General features: G+C 35.6%; 1 protein-coding gene across 3 annotated transcripts in view; it reads right to left on the bottom strand.

Moving 5' to 3' along the window:
• The window catches only part of RICTOR (RPTOR independent companion of MTOR complex 2), a 126,840-nt gene that overhangs the window by 4,530 nt on the left and 99,201 nt on the right, over positions 1–23,109 (bottom strand). For 2 of the 3 annotated variants that reach the window (XM_043488494.1, XM_043488497.1), the window contains 11 exons: positions 22,931–23,023; positions 22,207–22,313; positions 21,510–21,739; positions 19,065–20,073; positions 18,717–18,788; positions 15,158–15,335; positions 14,190–14,274; positions 13,246–13,479; positions 2,499–2,654; positions 2,042–2,165; positions 76–214 (listed from right to left, as the gene is read on the bottom strand). In XM_043488494.1, the coding sequence (XP_043344429.1) occupies positions 76–214; positions 2,042–2,165; positions 2,499–2,654; positions 13,246–13,479; positions 14,190–14,274; positions 15,158–15,335; positions 18,717–18,788; positions 19,065–20,073; positions 21,510–21,739; positions 22,207–22,313; positions 22,931–23,023 (2,427 nt within the window). The remainder of the gene's footprint in view (positions 1–75; positions 215–2,041; positions 2,166–2,498; positions 2,655–13,245; positions 13,480–14,189; positions 14,275–15,157; positions 15,336–18,716; positions 18,789–19,064; positions 20,074–21,509; positions 21,740–22,206; positions 22,314–22,930; positions 23,024–23,109) is intronic. The other variant, XM_043488496.1, reaches the window with a different exon arrangement.

Raw genomic sequence — 23,109 nt, 5'->3', positions numbered from 1 at the left:
CAATCTCAAAACTTTTAGTTTAATTCAAACAAATATTTTTGAAAGATAAAGTTCAGAAGTACAAATCCTACTTACTTGTAAAAACTGTACATCCTGAAATAATTCTTGTATGAACCTCCGACATGGAAGTCTAAATGTGCAGTGTGACAGCAAATGGGAAACCTCAGAGTAAAGGCATATGTCATCAAATGTTTGAGGATACTTCTCTTTAATTCTAAAATGAAAGAAAAGACTAGGATGTGATAAAAATTATAATAATGACTTGCTTATTTTCTTTCAAAATATCATTTTTAAGTATTTTTTTCCTCTGGATATATAGATCAAGTGACATATCTGGGGTGAGGGCAAAAGAATATAAAATAGTAAATATTCCTACCTCACACTTAAATTATAACTATTTTAAGTTTGGGCTATCTCTTAAAATGATAAAAACCCAAATACTTCTTGGAAAGTGAGAAATATTCTTTTTCACTGGCCTGAGAAATTACAAAATGTATTTACTGGCCTAGAATAACTCAAGTATTTTTAAAACTAAGCTTTAAAATAGAAATAAATTTTTAAAGTTAAACTGAAGTGGAACTTTGGGCTCTATCTTTGTATCTTTCAGCATTTACTAGTGGCTCTCGCCTGGTCCAGCACCTCAGAACCAGCAGTGGGTGGGCTAATACAGGTGAAGGACCCTCTACACTTAAAGCTTCTGGCCAGGAAGTCTGCAGTGGGGCCCTTGTATATATGCTACTACATTTTGTAAAGTCCCACAGGAGACCCTGAAGTGCATTTCATTTTTTGAGGACCACAGCTTTAAATAGTGCATATCAAAGATGTTGAAGATGGCCTGAATATTCTTTTATCATGTTGCTGTGATTTAGAAAAGCAAAAAAATTCTGCAACTTTTAAAAGGAGTAAAAATAGGGAAAAATTAAACCAAGAAAATGTCACTTATTTTTATGAATGCCAGCTTTTCTTGAGCTTTATGGTCTCAGAATTCTTCTACTTCTTAAAAATTGTTGAGAAACCCCCAAATCTTATTTTTTGTGTGCCATGAAAGTGAAAGTCACCTAGTCGTGTCCAACTCTTTGTGACCCCAAGGACTATACAGTCCATGGAATTCTCCAGGCCAGAATACTAGAGTGGGGGAGCCTTTCCCTTCTTCAGGGAATCTTCCCAACCCAGGGATCGAACCCCCATCTCCCACATTGCAGGTGGATTCTTTAGTTCTACTTTTGTGGGCCATAGCCATCAATAATTACCATACAAGAAATTAAAATTTATCTAAATTCCATATATATGTGTTAGTATGCTGTAATGAAAGATGGTAACGATAACCCTATATGCAAAACAGAAAAAGAGACACAGAAATACAGAACAGACTTTTGAACTCTGTGGGAGAAGGTGAGGGTGGGATGTTTCAAAAGAACAGCATGTATACTATCTATGGTGAAACAGATCACCAGCCCAGGTGGGATGCATGAGACAAGTGCTCGGGCCTGGTGCACTGGGAAGACCCAGAGGAATCGGGTGGAGAGGGAGATGGGAGGGGGGATCGGGATGGGGAATAAGTGTAAATCTATGGCTGATTCATATCAATGTATGACAAAACCCACTGAAATGTTGTGAAGTAATTAGCCTCCAACTAATAAAAAAATTAAAAAAAAAAAGAAATTAAAATTTAGAAAATTTCAAAACATTTATTAATTCATTTAAAAAATAAAATTACATGTTAACATAAATACATATATTTTAATGAAAAATAACTATATTTTCCAAAACTAAGAGTGAGAAGAGTCATTATTTTACATTTTTACAGATCTTTTTAACATCTGGCTGAATAGAAAACAGTTGGATTCACATACCTGCTTCTGCATTCAATTTGTTATCATATGCTAGTTTGGTTGAAGTAGATGAAAATCTAGGCTCACTAAGATATGCCATGCAGTTGAGAACTACTGATGTAAAGCTAATTGATCAAACTTTTTAAGTATTTCAAGTGTCTTTTTCACCATAAAAAAGCAAAGAATACTCGTGCTCAAAGCTTACTTACGTTAAAAGCCCAGTTTCATGACATTTAGTTGAAACTGAACTACTCAAATTAATGACTAATCTCAGAACTTCTTTGCGAAGGAGTATTCGGCACATTGGTGTATCATCTGGAATTGTTTTAACACCTGAAAAGAAGATAAAAATATTTTATCTGTATCACAATAGAAAACTACTATAACTAATGGAATTTGTTTTAAACTTTACCAAACATACATATAAAATTGAGATAAACTGCACATGACCTGCCAATCATTTTGGGATCAAAATTCTTTCTAATGAAAGCAGACAACTATGTGAGTATGCATCAGCAGCTGATATAGGTATAATAGTTGATTAAATATACCTAAATAAAACTAAGTTGTCATAGATTTGAGACAACTAATGAACAGCACTCATCATTAACAAACAACTAAGTACAGTTATATTAACAAGCTTTGGATTTAAATCTGAAAACTTACCTAGTAGCAATTCTGTACTTTTGGTGCTGCTGGCTGAGCCTTCTTGAGACACTCCATCACTGCATCCAGAAATGCCAGAAAATTTAGAGGGAACTACTTCTAAGGGATTATGGATAGTCTGCTCACACCAATCAGAATATGGAATGTCTTGAAGGTCTGAAGAAATAAATTAATTCAATAAACAGATCAAAACAGCTTAATTCCTATGCTTGTACTGTATACCACAAAGGAATGGTTCCTTGTAATTTCCTTCCAGTCTCTTCAATAATTATTTTCCAAGATGAAGATTTTCAAAGTAAATTTACAGACTGCTCAAATAGTAAAGTGTTAAATTCTAAGACATTTACACATAAGATTTTTTTCCCTAAACTACAAAAATAATAAATATGTGTTTAAAGAATTCATATAAAGATATATATAGAATAAGTGAAGGTCTTTTACCTACCCCCTCTTCCATGCCTCCCACCCTTAAACTAAATAGCCCTCTCCTTAAATATATAAAAATTCCGCTCTTCTGCTATTTTAAATTTCTCTCTCTTGCTCTTTAGGTGTATAAGTGAGATTACACTGTATCTATTATTCTATCACTTGCTAGTCTTACCATTTAATAATCACCAATATAACAATCATAGTTCCCCAGACTTATCAGTCCCTTTCATAGGGTTAAACTTACTATTACTATCCATGCATTGCTAAGGTCTACTCCTAGATGGGATTTTAAAGTCAACTAAACATCTTAGTGTGGCTAAAATGACATCAATATTTTTTATTTAAAAACTGCCTGAGCACTTAAACTAAGTGATTAGAGCAAATAGAAATCAGAAAGTCTTCAGTTATCCTTTTAGGAGATAACACTGGGCAACCCAGAAAATCATGCAACCTTAGTACGCTAAGAAAAGAGATTCAGAGAGAAGACACCATCAGTCAGAAGGTAAGACCTCTTGATAGTTAGTCCTATCCTCTTTCCATTACAGTACATTGTCAGAATAGTAATAAAGAGTTTTTTTAAAAGTCTAGGAAACTAGACCTACATCAACACATACTATTCTTCCTATGCTACTTTCAGTAGAATAGATACCACTACCTCAGCTCACCTTTAAGTACTTCCTAAGATTAATAGTGACATAATATTAAGCAGAATATGTTCTGGTTCCTCAGGATATCAACTCAGCATAGTTTTAATACCTTGGTTACTAAGAAAATCATGCATCTGTCAGGTACTTAAAAGTAACATATGCTACTTAAATTATACACTGATTTTAAAAATAAAACTACTGCCAAAAGATCTGAAAACTAAAGATGTACTTAAAAACCAGTAATGCTGAATAACCAGGTAAGAAATGGCTATGTTATTTTGGACTCAGTAAGCTTCCCAGGAAGTAAAAAGACAAAATATTCCAGCAGGAAGAACAATAAGAAAATTATACTTTCTATGTCAATGTTGTTTGTGAAAGGTTATAAACTTATTCATTTCAGCCTCATCTTCAACCAGTGATGACTCCTAACATTTCTAACCTGTTATAACCACATTTTATTTCTAAAGATATCATCCATTCTTATTAAAAAAAAAAAAATCACACCTCTAACTAAACAAAGCCAAAAGGATTAGTTTCTCCCACTGTGGTGGTTTAGTTGCTACTCATGTCCAACTCTTGCGACCCCATGGACTGAGGCCTACTAGACTCCTCTGTCCATGGAATTCTCCAGCCAAGAATACTGGAGTGGGTTGCCATTTCCTTCTCCAGGAGATTGTCCTGACCCAGGAATTGAACCTGGGTTTCCTGCATTGCAGGCAGATTCTTTACCAACTGAACTACAAGGGAAGCCTCGCTAGAGTCTTCTTCACATCTTCTCCCACTGGAAGATGTGAAAAAGCATCCTAAGAATAGTGGTAACAGAAGGCTTTTAATCCATGGGCTATCTTTTGTATGAAACTTGCTAAACCATATGGATAAAAATTTTTAATGAAATAATTACATGTGCTAAATGGAAACTTCAGAGAACATGTGGGTAGAATATTGGCACTATTTATTAATCAGTAGGATATGGAGAACCAAAACTTCTTGAAATTGGGAAGCTAGGTGACCTACTTCTTAGGCATAGAAGATAATGTCTAGCACTCTGCTAAAGGCCAAAACTCCATACTAGACTGATGATATTGACTTTTAGGGACATTTATTTTGAAAGCTATTCAATGCAATGAAACTTATACACACTTTTACTCAACACATTTCATGATTATTTTTAATTTGGATGAAGCATTATGTCCATAAATTGAACCTTTTTCTCTGTGTAATTGACATTTAGTTTCTTAACTGTATCTGTTGCTTTTATTGTTTCCTCTCTTTTTAATTAATAATATTCTGTACTGTCCTTAGTTGCTCAGTTGTGTCTGACTCTTTGTAACTTCGTGGACTGCAGTCCGCCAGACTCCTCTGTCCAAGGGGCTTCTCCTGGCAAGAATACTGGGGTGGGTTGCCATGCCCTCCTCCAGGGGATCTTCCCAACCCAGAGATCGAACCCAGGTTGCCCTCACTGCAGGCAGATTTTTTTACTGTCTGAGCCACTAGCTCAGCTTTATTTTATCTTTTAGTTAAAAATGGAGACATGACAGCAATCAGAGCAGAAAAAGAAGTAAAAGGAATCCAGATAGGAAAAGAAGAAGTGAAACTCTCGCTGTTTGCACATGACATGATCCTGTACATAGAAAACCCTAAAGACTCTTCCAGAAAATTACTAGAGCTAATCAATGAATATAGTAAAGTTGCAGGATATAAAATTAACACACAGAAATCCCTTGCATTCCTATATACTAACAATGAAAAAACAGAAAGAGAAATTAAGGAAACAATACCATTCACCATTGCAACAAAAAGAATAAAATACTTAGGAGTATATCTACCTAAAGAAACAAAAGACCTATACATAGAAAACTATAAAACACTGATGAAAGAAATCAAAGAGGACACAAACAGATGGAGAAACATACCGTGTTCATGGATTGGAAGAATCAATATTGTGAAAATGGCTATTCTACCGCAAAGCAATCTATGATTCAATGCAATCGCCTATCAAGCTATCCACGGTATTTTTTTCACAGAACTAGAACAAAATAAATTTCAACAATTTGGTATTGGAATACAAAAACCCTCGAATAGCCAAAGTATCTTGAGAAAGAAGAATGGAACTGGAGGAAATCAACCTGCCTGACTTCAGACTCTACTACAAAGCCACAGTCATCAAGACAGTATGGTACTGGCACAAAGACAGAAATATAGATCAATGGAACAGAATAGAAAGCCCAGAGATAAATCTACGAACCTATGGACACCTTATCTTTGACAAAGGAGGCAAGGATATACAATGGAAAAAAGACAACCTCTTTAACAAGTAGTGCTGGGAAAACTGGTCAACCACTTGTAAAAGAATGAAACTAGAACACTTTCTAACACCATACACAAAAATAAACTCAAAATGGATTAAAGATCTAAATGTAAGACCAGAAACTATAAAACTCCTAGAGGAGAACATAGGCAAAACACTCTCCGACATAAATCACAGCAAGATCCTATATGACCCACCTCCCAGAATATTGGAAATAAAAGCAAAACTAAACAAATGGGACCTAATGAAACTTAAAAGCTTTTGCACTACAAAGGAAACTATAAGTAAGGTGAAAAGACAGCCCTCAGATTGGGAGAAAATAATAGCAAATGAAGAAACAGACAAAGGATTAATCTCAAAAAATATACAAGCAACTCCTGCAGCTCAACTCCAGAAAAATAAATGACCCAATCAAAAAATGGGCCAAAGATCTAAACAGACATTTCTCCAAAGAAGACATACAGAATGGGCTTAACAAAACACATGAAAAGATGCTCCACATCACTCATTATCAGAGAAATGCAAATCAAAACCACAATGAGGTACCATTACACACAAGTCAGGATGGCTGCTATCCAAAAGTCTACAAGCAATAAATGCTGGAGAGGGTGTGGAGAAAAGGAAACCCTCTTACACTGTTGGTGGGAATGCAAACTAGTACAGCCACTATGGAGAACAGTGTGGAGATTCCTTAAAAAACTGGAAATAGAACTGCCATATGACCCAGCAATCCCACTCCTGGGCATACACACCGAGGAAACCAGATCTGAAGAGACACGTGCACCCCAAGGTTCATCACAGCACTGTTTTAAATAGCCAGCGACATGGAAGCAACCATAGATGCCCATCAGCAGATGAATGGATAAGGAAGCTGTGGTACATATACACCATGGAATATTACTCAGCCGTCAAAAAGAATTCATTTGAACCAGTCCTAATGAGATGGATGAAACTGGGGCCCCTTATACAGAGTGAAGTAAGCCAGAAAGATAAAGAACATTACAGCATACTAACACATATATATGGAATTTAGAAGATGGTAACGATAATCCTATATGCAAAATAGAAAAAGAGACACAGAAGTACAGAACAGACTTTTGAACTCTGTGGGAGAATGTGAGGGTGGGATATTTCAAAAGAACAGCATGTATAGTATCTATGGTGAAACAGATCACCAGCCCAGGTGGGATGCATGAGACAAGTGCTCGGGCCTGGTGCACTGGGAAGACCCAGAGAAATCGGGTGGAGAGGGAGGTGGGAGGGGGGATCAGGATGGGAATACGTGTAACTCTATGGCTGATTCATATCAATGTATGACAAAACCCACTGGAAAAAAAAAATAAATAAATAAAGGAAATCAGTTCTGAATATTCAAAAAAAAAAAGATAAAAAAATAGAATAAACTAATTATTTTATTTAATAGTGGACATATTCACTTATTTAATGATTTGTCTTATAATTCCATTGAAATCATAAAAAAAAAAAAAATGGAGACATGAAGTATAGGATAGATCAGCCTCTAAGAGATTGCATACCTTCTTTATTCCCTGTATCTGGGCATAAGGCTGAATGTAGCCTTATGTGAGAAAGAATAAAAAGCTCTAGGGAAAAAATTATACAAGTCCATATGGGTTAATTCAGAAAAATCATAAGCTAAATTCTTCCTATCAGAAAGTGAAGTCTCCAAATAGAATATATTAAATGCTGAAACAATTCATGAAAAAAATCAAGAATTTCTGTGAGGAGCTCTGATCCACCTGATCATCATTTCTCCTGGGCAGCAAGAACAAGGAAACTATTGTTGGAATGAACAAGGAGATTTTCCTTAGGAACACAGTAAGATCATTCTAATTGAACTATCAGAATTTATGAAAGAATATTATTTCTAATGTAAACAACTTAGTGTGAGTCACCATTAATGGACAGCTTAGTGAATGCTAATCTTACATGTTAGTAAGTACCAAAACTACACCATAAGGCAGGTATCATTATTCCCATTTAGAAATTTAAGAAAAAATTAAAAGTAAAGCTCAGTGAAGCTAAGTATATTGCCCAAGATCAAATAATAAGATGGAAAAGTTTGGCTTTGAACCCAAGTGCTCTTGACACCAAACCTCACACCCTGCTATGTTTACACCAGGGGTCTGAGTATTTCCTGGAGCTCTGGCATTTCCCAGTCTCCTCCATCCCCAGTTGTACATTTGGGCGAGGACAGGGAGATGGGATACCACCTGATGTTCCCCTTACACTGTCATCTGCATACCACTGATCTTTTGTATGGACTATTGAAACATGGGTTTTACAACTAATATTTTTGAAAACCAGCACTGTCTCTTTAGGGCCCTCCTTTACTCAATGTAATCTCTACCCACTCCTCACAAATCTGTCAGTTTAATTACCTGGCCAGACATTCAAACCAATCTCCTTGCTATTATCCTTTATAGCCTGCTGATTTTTTTCCAGTGCTCTCTTTCACAGATGGACTAGTCTAAAACACTAGTCGAACCCACTTTTAGTTGGTTAGCTACAATATGGCAAATGCAGTGGTATACATGAAGTGCACCCCAAAGAAACATATAATGCGGCCAACATTTTGCCTTGCATACTTAACAATACATTGCATACACATCTGAGAAGGTGGTAGACACAGAATACAAATATCTTAATCGCCTTTCCTCTGAGCTTCAACATTTTTTTGAACAACTGCCACTGCCAACATTACCACTGGACTGCAAATTTTAAAGAATGAAAAGTCTTGTGTTCAAGTCCTGATGCCTCTTTAAAATTATCATTACACAGCAGAGGCACGACTTCAGACTACTGCAAACTACAGTAATCCAAACAGTGTGGCAATGGCACAGAAACAGACATACAACATATAGATAAAGGAAACGGAATAGACAATCCAGAAATAAACCCATGAACATATGGTCAATTAATCTAAGAGAAAGGAGGCAAGAATATACACTGGGTAAAAGATAGTCTTTTCAAAAAGTGGTGCTGGTACAACTGCACAGCTACATGTAAAAGCATGAATGTTCAAATGAAATATTAGAACATCCTCTAGCACCACATACAAAAATAAACACAAAATGCATTTGAGACCTAAACTTCTAGAGGAAATCATAGGTGTAACACTGTTTGACATAAACCGTAGCAATGGTTTTTTGGATCTGTCTCCCAGAGTAATTGAAATGGAAAGGAAAATAACCAAAATAAACTTAAAATCTTTTGTACAGCAAACCTCCCCCCCCCACCAAAAACACCACACTTAAAACAAAGCAAAAAGACAACTTACAGACTGGGTGAAAATATTTGAAAAGAATGCTTCTGACAAGGAATTAATTTCCAAAATATACAAACAGCTCATACAGCTCAATTAAAAAAAAAAAAAAATCAAAAAGTGGGCAGAAGACCTAAACAGACATTTTTCCAAAGAAGGCATAGAGATGACCATGAAACGGCCAATAAGCACAGAAAAAGATGCTCAATACCACTATTAGAGAAATGCAAATCAAAATGACAATGAGGTATCATCTTACACCAGTCAGAATGGTTATCATTAAAAAGTCTACAAACAACAAATGTTAGAAAAGGTACAGAGGAAAAATGAAACCTCTTATACTGTTGGTGAGAATATAAATTGGTGCAGCCATTATGGGGAATGGTATGGAGGTTCCTTAAAAAACTAAAGAGTCACCATATGATCCTGCAATCCCACTCCTGGCATATACCCAGAGAAAACCATAATTCAAAAAAATACATGCACCCCGATGTTCATAGCAGCACTATTCACAACAGCCAAGACATGGAAGCAACCTAAATGTCCATCGACAGATAAATGGATAAAGTAGTTGGAATATTACTCAGCAATGAAAAAGAATGAGATAATGCCATTTTCAGAAACATGGATGGACCTAGAGATTATCAAATTAAGTCAGAAGAGAAAGACAAATACGTGGTATCACTTATATGTGGAATCTAAAAATGATACAAATGGACTGATTTACAAAACAGAAATAGGTTCACAGACATAAAGAACAAGCTTATGGTTACCAAAGGGGATGGGCGGAGATAAATTAGGAGTTTTGGATTAACATATATACACTATTACACATAAAATGGGTAAACAAAAAGGGTCTACCATATAGCAGAGGGAACTATATTCGGTATCGTGTAATAACCTACAATGGAAAGGCACCTGAGAGAGAATACACCCACACGCACATGTATAACTGAATCACTCTGCTGTATACTTGAAAGTAGCACAACATTGTAAATTACCGATACTGCAATTAAAGAGAAGCAGAGGAATCATTGTTTAGTTATCTGCCACAGATAACAGGGCTTCCCAGGTGGCTCAGTGGTAAAGAAACTGCCTGCCAATGCAGGAGATACAGGTTCGATCCTTGGGTTAGGAAGAACCCCTGGAGGATGAAACAGCAATCCACTCCAGTATTCTTACCCAGAAAATTCCATGGACAGAGGAGTCTGGGGGCTACAGTCCATGGGATCACAAAAAGTTGGACATAAATAAGCATGCATGGATAATAAAGATATCTCCCTTCTGATACATAAATTCCTTAATATGGCCAATAGCAGTGTTTCTCAAACATTAATGTATACATGAATAACCTGGGCATCTTGTTAAAATGCTGATTCTGATTCTGTGTGGGGCAGAGTTTGAGACGACATTTCTAACAAGTGCTCAAGTGATGCTGATGCTGCTGGTTCACGGACGACTTTGGGTAGAAAGAGCTATGCAGTACCTGTTCTCTGCCTGTCTTTCCAGGCTGATCCTGTTATTTCCTCTCCCTTCACTTTCTGAGCTCCATTCCCATGGGTGTCCCATGCTTGCACCCATCAGAGAAGACTTTTGTTCATGTTCCTTCCTCTCTCTTAAAATTCTCTATACTCCAGTTTTCATTTAGTTAGGTTCTATTCACTCTTTCAACCACTGCTCAAGAGCAATTCTTCAGAAGTCTCTTCTTCGATCTGCCTATTTGATTATGTTTGTTGTTTAGTTGCCAAGTCATGTCCGAGTCTTTCTGCGATACCACAGACTGTTGCCCATCAGGCTCCTCTGTCCATGGGATTTCCCAGGCAAGAATACTGGAGTGGGTTTGTCATTTCCTTCTCCAGGGGATCTTTCCAACCCAGGGACCGAATCTGCATCTCCTGTATTGCAGGAGGTCTCCCACATTGCAATCAGATTCTTAACCACTGAGCCACCAGGAAAGCTCACTAGGTTCTATTCCTTTGCTAATATCAGGCAGCAAGTAATGGTGGCTCAGGCGGTAAAGACTGCCTGAAATGTGGGAAAACTGGGTTTGATCCTTGAGCTGGGAAGATCCCCTGGAGAAGGGAATGGCTACCAGTAGTTTTGCCTGGGAAATCCCACGGACAGAGGAGGAGCCTGGTGGGCTACAGTCCATAGTGTCACAAAGAGTTAGATATGACTGAGGAAAAACAATACTTGGTACCTACCCTTGATGGCACTTGTTGCAAATATGGTTATTATTTTGTGTATTGACTGGGTGGTTGATCAATCCATTTCCTTCTCCATTGGATATACAATATAAGAATAGTGTCTTTTTATTTTTTCCTCTCACAACTGTCTTCTTAGCATATAGAGCAATGCCTGATCCCCAGAGTGACATAATAAATATTAAGTTGATTGCATGAATGAGTAGAGGTTCAGTGTTTTCTTAACAACTAGCCTGCTTCCTTTCACACCTGAGAGGATATCAGTAGTAAATTGTAATCATTTCCCAATTAAGAGTCATTCTCCCCACTTCATATCACTTGAATAACAAGTCAAGGGGTTCTAATGGCTGAGCCAAGGTGAGAGCCTCATTGACGGCAGCAATTCTTCCACAAGTCCCAAACTTGATGCGTCTCAACTTGATTACTATACTGGAGTGGGTTGCCATTTCATTCTTCAGGGGATCTTCCCGACCCAGGGATCGAACTTGGGTCTCCCATGCTGCAGGCAGATTCTTTACTGTCTGAGCCACCAGAGAAGCCCAACTAGCTCAGCAATAGATCACAAATGGATCAGAATTTGCTGGACTGTCTTGTGACAGCATAATTAGAGGGCTGGCTTCCCTATTTCCTGTTTGATAAAGAGAAAACAGTATAGCAAAACTCCACAGTAAGTGCTTCCTAAGTATTTGCTGAATGAGTAAATAAACAGAACTTACAAGAACTAAAACATCATAAATAATGTATAGACAAATGACTTAAAGTAGCATCTTCTTTTCTGTGTACATCAGAACAATACTGACCAAACCTTTCACTCAACAGAAAATGAAAATAATATAGCAGGCTGAGTCCCTGTTCGTAGTGGGAAGTGCCTTGTCCAAGGGTTTGTCAAACCCAGGCCCTACTGGGAGAGGATTAATCTCTCAGCACATCCATAACCTACTCAGTTATCAGTGTGCAGAAATCCATCAGTTGGGAAGATTTTAATCAGACTACCATGGAGAAGTGGAGATGAATGGCCCAGAGAACTCTGGTTATCACTACGTTTTTCTGAGGGTGGCGAAGTGATATTCACCAAGAAAAGGTATCTATAGTTATACTTTAAACATACATATCATATAAAAAGGCTGAATCTGGGTCTGATTCACTTTCTGTCTCACCAAAAACATACTGAGTGCCTAGTATATAAAGCAGTATGTAGCTAGGTGTTAGAAAATAAAAATGAAAGGGCATGACAGACTATACCCTGAAGCACCTTACTGAATGGAATGGGAAAAAATAACCAACAATAATTAACACAAGAGATCTATGTACAAAGGGCAATAAAAGTAAAGAGGAAAAAGTGTCAGTATCTGACTAAGAGGGTCAGACAAAGCTGTGAAGATAAAACATTCCCGTCTCTGAGGATGAGGTGGGCTTGCCAAATGGACTCTATGTGGCTATGTGTGAGCTTACATGTGTGTGAGGAGGGGAAGGTGCAAGAGGGAACAGCATGGAAAACACACTTTTCAAGCCCAGAATCACGAAAAAGAGCATAATCTGTTCAAAAACACCAAATAAGTCAGTAATGGCATGTCAATCACAAGATAGGAGAATGGTGATAAAAACAATCGACAGATCAGAGTCTTGTGTGCGAGACATGAAAAGTCAGTAAAGAACTGTTAACAGACTAATCCAAGGCAACAGTATGAAAGGTGAACTGCAAGGGGACAAAACTGGAGACAAACACTAACACTCCACAGGTAGATGCTGAGGGACTGCACTGAAGCTGAGGGAATGAGGTGGAGAAAGAAGGATGATCAGTAGGGCTGGGAGAGATCTTGTGACTGGAGCAGATTCAAATTCAGGTGGATTCATCCAGACAGACATAATCACTCACCTGAATGACTACATATTGCACTCAGTTGGTTACTGGGCTGGAAACCCAGAATTTCAATACAGACACAATAAAGGCAGTTATCATCTGTATGTTCCTGTAGTCCAGTGTCTTCTGTACTTTCTAAAAACAGAGAAGCATCTGAATGGATTGAATTCATTATTTCCGTAAGACTCATCTGCTGTCGTAGCAAGTGAAAAGAGTTTTTTACAAGACCTCCAGTTCCAGATGGAAGACCTGTGTGTGAATAAATATAAAACATAATCTGAGGAAGATGGCATCACTGACACTTCTTTCGAGGTGCATTAAACTATGTGAAATTTTAAAGAAGGGAAATTAGGGAAGAAAATCAGAACACCTTTTATGACTCAAAATCTAATCTTAATTGGGGAGGAAAAATAGGATAATTTGCTTTAAATTAGGAAAATAATTAACATCAACAGATATAATTATCTTACTTTAACATGAGGTTTTAAATACAAAATAAAAAAATAAAATTATACAATTAGGTATCATTTCAATTCTTCTCAATATCTGCATAAAGAAAAAGTAAATAATTCTGGGTCTAAAGAGGTCCTTGTTAAGAAAAAAATCAAGATTATAAAGCTTTAAATCTGTGGCTGATATGCATATATTAATTAGAATACTACAGCTCATGGCAAAGAGAGATCATGTATATAATTATTTTCTCTCTCTCTCCTCTCTCCAAAAAGGGTAAGTGCTAAATTTTTTTTCATATATTATATGTTTAAAACAGAAACAACTGATCTGGTTTTTGTCTTCTTGAGAGGCTAGGTACTTAGTTCCCCCTCAAAAAAAGTTATGGTTTAATTTTAAATTGACTCAACTATTTTGTTGCCCAAAATTAAGTATATGTGAATTTTTAGTGTCATCCTACTGATAAGAATTTTCTTTTTAATATAAAGAGAACAAAAACCATCCATTACCTCCAGCATCATGGGCAAATACTCTTGCACCTCGATCATCATGTGGAGGTATATTTTTTGTTTGAAAATAAGGAATATCCTTTACCTGAAATAGATATAAGTCACAGTAAGTCCTATTATAAAAAGAAATTCATTTTATGAATATTAGCAAAATTAAATGAAATATAATTTAAATGGAATTACTAGAGCACATGAACCTATAATGAAAAGATACTGAAGGAAGTTATATTACCAAAATTTGACAAAATAACATAAAACCGTTAAGGTCCTTATCTATCCTTAGTTACTTAAATGGATATTAAAATAATTATTTTAGAATTTATCTCCAGTGTTCCTGCCTGGAGAACCCCAGGGACAGGGGAGCCTGGTGGGCTTCCGTCTATGGGGTTGCACAGAGTCGGACACGACTGAAGCGACTTAGCAGCAGCAGCAAAGTGTTTTTGGTCTTCTAGACAAATGTATTCTTAATTCTATCTACCATCTAGAGATTTGTGAGTATTTTGTGGGATTACCACAGTACGTGGCTGCCATGTATGAGATAAGCAGAATCAAAGGATTAAATAAAACAAGGGATATACTGTACATTTCAAACTTAAACAATGTTTTATGTCACTTATATATCAATTAAAAAAAACAGGAATAAGTCAAACATGACTAAAAAGCAAGATTAGGACTTAAAACTTCTATAGAGAAATATACAGATAAAGAAATCAAACAAGATGCTGATTTAGTATGAGAAGAGAAAAAGGATAATGTTTTGGGGACTTAGAGGTGCTAAAAAGAGTACAGAATAGTCAAGAAAGGTGGAATAACTCTTATGGTAAGATTTCTTTAACTAAAACTGCCTAAGAATATCACCTTCCCTAAAATTAGTATTTACTCTAAATTATAATTTCTAGTAAGCAACTAATAGAATATGAAAAAGAACAGTAAACTAATTCAAAAGAAACCAAAAGAATTTATGATACCTGGAATATATCATTGATATCTACTGGAAGAGCAAGACCAATATAGTCATCTGAGCTACCGTATGTCGCACTGGACACCATGGACCTCACGGAGGAGGATCGCTGCAGCGTATTTTGGTTAATAGGACTTAATAAATCTTCTTTATCTAGCGAAGCATAACTTAAAGCTTTCATGAACCTAGAATATCATTAAAAAAACTGCATTAGTTTCTTGATTTGTTATAACAATCAGATAAATAACTGTAGTCTATTTTCTTTCATATCTTCAAAAAGGAGAGAAAGCATGTCAAGTACTAAACAGTGCCATCTTATGTACTGAGAACATATAAACACTTGAAAATATTTATCTCCTATAAATTGATATATAAAAGTTCATTAGTAATGTTGACTGTTGACCAAAAACAACTGTTATGGTCTCTCAGGTAAAAGTGAAAAGGTGAGCAATTAAGGTAACGTTCAACATCTAGAAATAAAAATAAAAACAAAAACTGACCTCAGAAAATAGAGGTATTATCCAAATATTAACTTCACAGTCACTTGAGACTGCCAGATTTGCTATCATACAAGTAAGGGCACATCTATTAATTCTATTTAATACTACTTTTATTAAAATAAGCTTAATAACTTATTCTTTTGCATAGTAATTACTTTATCAACATAAGATTTTCTAATATAGCAGACATACACAAAACAGTAAAAATGGTATCTCATATAAATACTACAAAAGATAGTTTATATGAAGCACTGATGTTTCCTCAATACATTCCTTACCAGTGATTCCATGCCATGGACTACTAACATTTCCACAAGATATACCTTCCTTATACAGATTTTCATTCATGCAACAGACATACTAAAATATCTTATTATATGCCTGCTTTGTATATACAAGGCAGTACTCAAGGTTCTACAGTATATGTATACTGCTATTTGAAAATTCAAATCATTTAAAATGTAAAAATGTAGCCTGATAACAAAGATTTTGAAAAGCATACAAAATAAATGTTTTATAAATAGCTACTAAAAGTAACATAGGAAAAACCACTCCTAATTCCCAAATAAAAACCACTCAGAATTGAAATTAACAAATTTTAAAACTAGGGCCGCAGTTTTTAATTTGTACTTGTTTATCTTTCTAATTCCAGAGAACTCTTCAAAGACTACTGGACTGACGGGGAAGAAATTATTGTTATACTTGCCTCCACAATACCTATTTCAATCAGAGTAGCTCCATTTTTACACATCCTTCACATTGGATTTCCACAGAAAAGTTTTTTGAAGAAAGGGGTTCTCTACTTAAAAAGTTAATGCTTTAAAAAATGCTTAAAACCACTGATCTACTCCAATTACCTCCAAGCAATCGAGGCCTACATATTTCAAAATTCATGAATTTTACTATATAGATTTACAACAGTAAACAATTGAGAGTTTTGTCTGCCTTTGTTCTGGATTGATAAGGCTTGCAAAGCTTTTGAATTCCAAGGAGATAAGATACTACAGCATAATTATGGAACTTTTTCCAAGTTCCTTCACTTAGTGCCGGGATTAGATCTCAAGGTTAAGGATTCCTACTTCAGTGTATTTTTCTGCTATGCCTCAAAGAAACACCTCAGAAAGATATGGTTTTTAAGACTGCTGGATTCATGCTAATCATTATACCACAGTATGAGAATGACTACTCTTCTAATTTTATAGGAAAAAATCTTTTCAGCCTCGATCCAAACTATTAAGAGTAAATGTATAGCTATCTTCCATCATTTTCATTTTCTCTGAATTAACCAAAAGAAAGAAGTGGGAAAAGGAAGACTAATATTGACAATTTTTTCCTCCATGGACCCTGGTTAAATATTAAATACTTAACACAGTTTGAAGAGTAAGTGGAAGATTTGATGAACATAAGATTTCTGTTTGGCATTCATTCCTTTGTACAGTTGTTCTTGTTTCTCTTGATTGCTTTTTCTTGTTTTCATTTTTTCCCTCTCCCAAGAAATGAAAAATATATAGCAATCCTTTATAATGCCAATAACCTGGAATTTTACTCTGGGAGTAAAACTTCCATATACCCTTCTCTCATTCTAACAGAGAGTACAGGAAATAAGATCCTAAGAACCCAGACTGATTAGGAAATAGTGATTTGGAGTTGTTGTCATCTCTCGTTTATTCTAATGAATAGTTAAGCAATGAAACTTTTTACCTGTGCTGTAACCAGTTTAGATAGAAATACCTGCTTCAACAAGATAGAATGATTCTAAGTGGGTAGAATAATCTTAACTGGGTGGTCCAGAGTTAACAGCGCTTTTTTTATTGTACTGAGCTGCAAGATGGTGGCGTCCTTACTACTTATTTTGGGTGCTACATTACTGCCCCTGGCTGAATGCTACTAGCTGCTATAATCTGAGTTTTCAAGTATTTTGCTTTAGTATAAAAGTTTCCTCTTTTAGTAATATATTTAAAAAAAAAAAAAGTTTCCTCTTTTGCTACCAATTTCAACAGCTGTTCTTTCTTGTCACAGGGTCCTTACCAGTAAAAGGTTTTAATTATTGTTCTATAGGCCTGAAAACCTGATATCCAAACTTGTTAGAATAAACACTGATAAATTTTGAATGTGGGTCAGAGGTACCTCCTTTGAATAAAATTTGTGAATGTCACTGCATAGCTTTATACTAGTGAGTTGTTGAGAGGGATGACGTTGTCAGATAGGTAAGACAGTATTGCATAATTTATGAAATCCTACCAAAGGGAACATAATTTACTATCTGCTGCAAGGAGTCTCTTCTAATAAATGTGTTAACATTACTGAAAGAAAATTCCTTCATAACTTCTTAACAACTTGATTACATAAGAGCCAAATGGATTACATTAAAGAAATAGCTATCAATAATAATAGTGATAATGATGATGATGATAGCTAACTTTTATTGAGTGCTTAATTTGTGCTAGGAACTAGGCTCACTACTTGGCAAATACATCCACTTAATAAATGTAAATGAATAATCAAAAACTACAGAAGATTTTTAGAAGTACTTGACCCAACAAAAAATTAGGTTTTAGAAATTTTTGCAAAAATCAGATTTAGCAATGAAAATCTTTTATAGATAAAATTTACTACTTTGACCAACTTGATATAATCTTTAGATAGAGCAGAAATCTCCCAAATGTTCTTGAGCACAGGCATACTGCAATGCTGAATTCTGAGGACCAAGTAATTCACTGAATGTTCATTTGGTTCCTACTTAGTTATCACAGCTACTTAAACTGAGGGTTTCCCTTGTGGCTCAGTGATAAAGAACCTGCATGCAAATGAAGGAGACGCAGGTTTGATCCCACGGTCAGGAATATCCCGTAGAGAAGGAAATGGCAACCCATTCTGGTATTCTTGCCTGGGAAATCCCAAGCAGAGAGGAAAATGGCGGGCTACCAGTCCATGGAGTCGCAAAAGAGTCGGACACGACTTAGCGACTAAACAACTTAAGCTGGAAAGACTTGTACTGAAATTTTGTTATCTTCAAAAAAAAAAAAAAAAGAAAAGGTCAACTTTTGGAGCCTTAAATTGACCTACCTGAAAAAGTTGTTTGTTATTGTAGGTCTTAAGCTCCTGATTCCCCCGACATGCTTCTTTTTAAAATCGATCCTTGCAGAAGCGAGAAATAAATAAAAAAAGCTTGTGACTTGTGTGTCCTTGCAAAGCATGTATGTTTATTTCCAGGGCCTAAAGGAGTTTCTTTTCCCCCCTCGCAGCTGCAAGAATCCATTTCAAATCATATCCGGGTAACTAGGAGCTTATAGCCTACTACAGTAAACAGTAGGTCAGTTCTGAGGCTTATGTAGATGTAAAACTTAGCTAAGGCTTTACATTTAAGTCTGTTAAAATTCAACCATGTTCATTTTAAAATGTTTATTTGCTCACCTGCTTGGTGTTAACCTGGACTCAAAGCTGTTGGCCTTCATGGTGATGGTATCAGTAAACAGCACATCCTTTGCTGGGGATGCCAAAGCTTCAGAATGAGATAAGGATGGATGCATTCTTTGCTGCTGTAATCTTTTCAGGGTAGCGTAGCCAAAGGCATCTCTAGAACTTGTGTAACTAAAGTTACAGTCTGCTAGACTTTTAATTGTAGCAATAGAGGGTGCTTTAAGGGACTGTGCTCTTCTAGGAAGTGTATGAGAAGAACCTGGAGGCACCAGGGACACTGAGTTTGATTTAGAGAGAGAGAGATGGTTAGACTGTGGCGTCAAATAGTGGCTTGTCTTAACAGTTTTAGTACTTACCACAGTACTCATACTTCCACAGTCTGTGTCCACAGTCGTAGCATCTACACCTACTGTCTCTCGTGAAGGACTTGAACTCATTGAACTTATGCCACTTGTTGTAGTATCTGTATTAAAACTCTGGCTACGTATCTTCATATGTGAGCTCGATGAACTTTCTACAACTAATTTTTCTCGGCTTGTGTTTTCTCTGTGATTCTCTGTACCAAGACTCTTGGTGAATTTTAAGTCATTCTCTCCAATACTTGGAGTACTACCAGTGTCTTCAATGTGCTTATTCCCAACAAATGAAGTTTCTAATTGTAATGTTTTCTGTACTGTGGATATGGGTGTGAAATCATCACTATGATTAAAGTCAACACTGGGCTCTGTAAGCGTTCTGATCCGCCTGTTGCTTGTCTTATTTTCAGATGACAGTTTCCCTCCTTTTGGATCACTGCTGCTACGATGTTTTTTATTAGGCAAAGTAAGAGAATTTAAGATACGATTCTTCACAAGTTTACTAGAAGCAAAGAAAGGGAATGGATTTTTATCCTTTATAGGTCCAGGTCGGTCATAAAATGCTGGCTCTGCATCTTCATTGATGTCGAGGAAAAATGTACTAGTAGAGCTGCTGCCAAACCGGTCATCCTCCAAGATGAACATACCTATGATAAAAGTATTGATAATAAAAGGACATTAAAAAGGACAAATAATTATGGCAACTTTAAGTGACATAGCTGAGGAAATTTCTGTCTAATAGTCACCTGGAAAAAATATTTTCAAAAATAGAGTTAAGATTGGTGAGCCAAATAAACAGAGCTTCCTTGAGATCCAGAATTTGTATTTGAATAAAATATAAAATTATGTCATTATGAAATCTTCTATTATTTCCAAAAAAAAAAAAAAAAACTACAGGACTCATTATGTCACAGCTTATCTAAAGTTTCTTTTGTATCCCAGTAAGTTTCCAAAACCTCCAAATATTCAGGATAAAATTAAAGGCAGAGACGAGACTTGACTATGGATGTTTATTCAGTTGGTACAGGTTCCTGGTGGTTTATACTTCCAATCACAATAGGCAAGAGAAATCAATCTTATAAGAAATGATTGTCCAATCTTGAACAACATACACTTAGAACTGAGTCACAACATTTTAAGTTCATGTTTAAACAAATTACATTTATTTATCATTTTGTCTTAGGTACTAAGAAACTCATCTAAATTCAATGCCTACCTAAAAGATTCAATCCAGGTGACTAATGACATCTACGGGATTGTATTTTATTTTTCTGTTGAATACCTAGAAATGATTTCAAATATATTCTGAACAAAGGCAAAACAAAATCTTAAACTTGCACACTGCCCTGTTTTTCCGTATTATGTCAATTTTAAGATGCACATGTTTCACACTCTAAAATCAGGATGTATCTTGCAATAGGCATCTTTTTTTCTTACACAGTGGTGTGCATATAATTTAGGATGTCTTAGATCTCGTGAAATATGTTTGATAAATATTGCCCTATTCTCTTAAAAAAAAACTGGGTCTTAAATTTTTGCACCTAGCACCGTTTAACACAATGGTGTTTAATGCAATCCATTTTTCATTTAGCTGATTTTTTAAAACTTCATTTAGTTGATTTTTGATACTTCCTTTTAGCAGTTTCACTATTTAATTTTAAAATTTAGTTTTTCTTCTAAAAATGAGTACATCAATATAATATCTCTTAACAAATATATTCTAGCTCAACAACCCTATATATGAAAAATGAACTAAAGAATTAGGTAAAAGATGACAGTAGGTGAATAAACATTTACTTATTAGAAACTGCAAAAAAAAGCAGGGGGATGGTTCTTCTGGCACATGATTTATTATTTAACTCTGTAAGTAGGAATTTCCAACAGCTATTTAGAAAGCAAAGGGAAACAACAACGTAGGTTGATGGCTATACTCCCTGTTGTGAAAAGATACACATTCTCCAAGAGGCTATTACTGCGAAATTATCTCAGAAAGAAGTAAATTAAGAATGTAAAATTCATTTAAATTTTTACATCGGCAGTGTTAGTTTTGGCTAACTTCATATGATGCTGTCGTAACACTCACTTGATGGTGCAGATTCACTTTCACTATTATGTCTAGAGCTTGTTGACTCCGAGTTCAAACTTAGGGTGCTTGGGACAGATGAGAGTTCATTACAGAGTTGTTCTACATCATCTGGAACCACTGGCCACAGATGTTTACGACTGTGCCTTACAGAATCCCAGTTGTGACATTTTAGAATATCACAGCCTTGCTTGGTTTTGGCTATGAGCCCAAGAACATATACACAGGTCCTGTAAGTAAAAAGTGAAGTAATGACAGTTTAATTTCAAACTGAGATTTCTTAAAGCAGCCATAAAATACTAGTTTGCTATATGTACATTTGCATTTTATTTAATAAGCTATTAAAAATAACATGAAAATCTTCCCAATAAAACTATTAATTACAAGGAAATAATTTCAAAGCATTATAATCAAATAAAAAACATATGTATACACATACATTAGCTTTTCTGAAATAAATTCAGAATATTTAGGCTAATGGAATACTGGACTATTTGGACACATGCTAAACTCTCACTGTTTACTTGCAAGGTAACTGTCAATACTATAATACTAAAAAATAAAGTAATATTAAACAAGGAACTCCTTAAGATGTTTAATTTAATGCATTGAAAAACTATAATCATAAACTATTTTTCTCACATCCACATGTGAACAACAGTATATCCAATAGAGATTTCTGAGTTAAATCACACACCCTCTGACTGAAAGAACTTCACACTGTTTTGCAAGTTTCAGTATATCTGGAATCACATTTTCTTCTTGTAGCAAATTGAGACCCCAATTAGATGAGCCAATATTTCCCTGAAAGAAAGGAAATCACATGACAAATATATTTACGAGAGTAACTCTTAAGAGATTTGAAAAGCTACCTATAACACAAAAAAATCTAACCACATTTGTAAGAAAGAACTGTGTGAAAAAACCTCACATAAGGAACTTTAGGAATTAAAGTTCCATTTGTCTTATCAAGGGGCTTCCCTGTTGGCTCAGATAGTAAAGCATCTGCCTGCAATGCGGGAGACCCAGGTTCGACCCCTGGGTCAGGAAGATCCCCTGGAGAAGGAAATGGCAACCCACTCCAGTACTCTTGTCTGGAAAATTCCATGGACAGAGGAGCCTGGTAGGCTACAGTCCATGGGGTTGCAGAGTCACACACGACTGAGCAACTTCACTTTACTTTTGTCTTGGGGTTGTAGAGTCAGACACGACTGAGCAACTTCACTTTACTTTTGTCTTATCAAGAAAAACAATAGTTTAATTATTTACTTTTTAATATTTAAGTGGGCAGAAACAATCTTGGCTTTAGAATACTAATCTAAGAACAAATTCCAAACAAAATAATTTTTATTTAATATCAATGGGAAAATGAGTAAAAATCTAAAAATTTAGAAGATTTCATAGAAGTGTTTATTACAAACCAAGGCCCAAAGAGATGCTTTCAGTTTTTTAATTTCTTCCCATTTATCCAAATCTGGTGTACGAACATTGTGACAGAGTTCCGTAATAATATTCTGGAGAAGGAAAAAAAAATGCCATATGATTAACAATACATTTTTAACATATTTTCTTATTGTATATTAAAATCTATTTAAGGTTT

The sequence above is a fragment of the Cervus canadensis genome, chromosome 16 (genome assembly GCF_019320065.1).
Source record: "Cervus canadensis isolate Bull #8, Minnesota chromosome 16, ASM1932006v1, whole genome shotgun sequence".
Classification (NCBI taxonomy): domain Eukaryota; kingdom Metazoa; phylum Chordata; class Mammalia; order Artiodactyla; family Cervidae; genus Cervus; species Cervus canadensis.
Note: the sequence above shows the minus strand (reverse complement) of the source record. Positions and strands in the feature narration are given on the sequence as shown.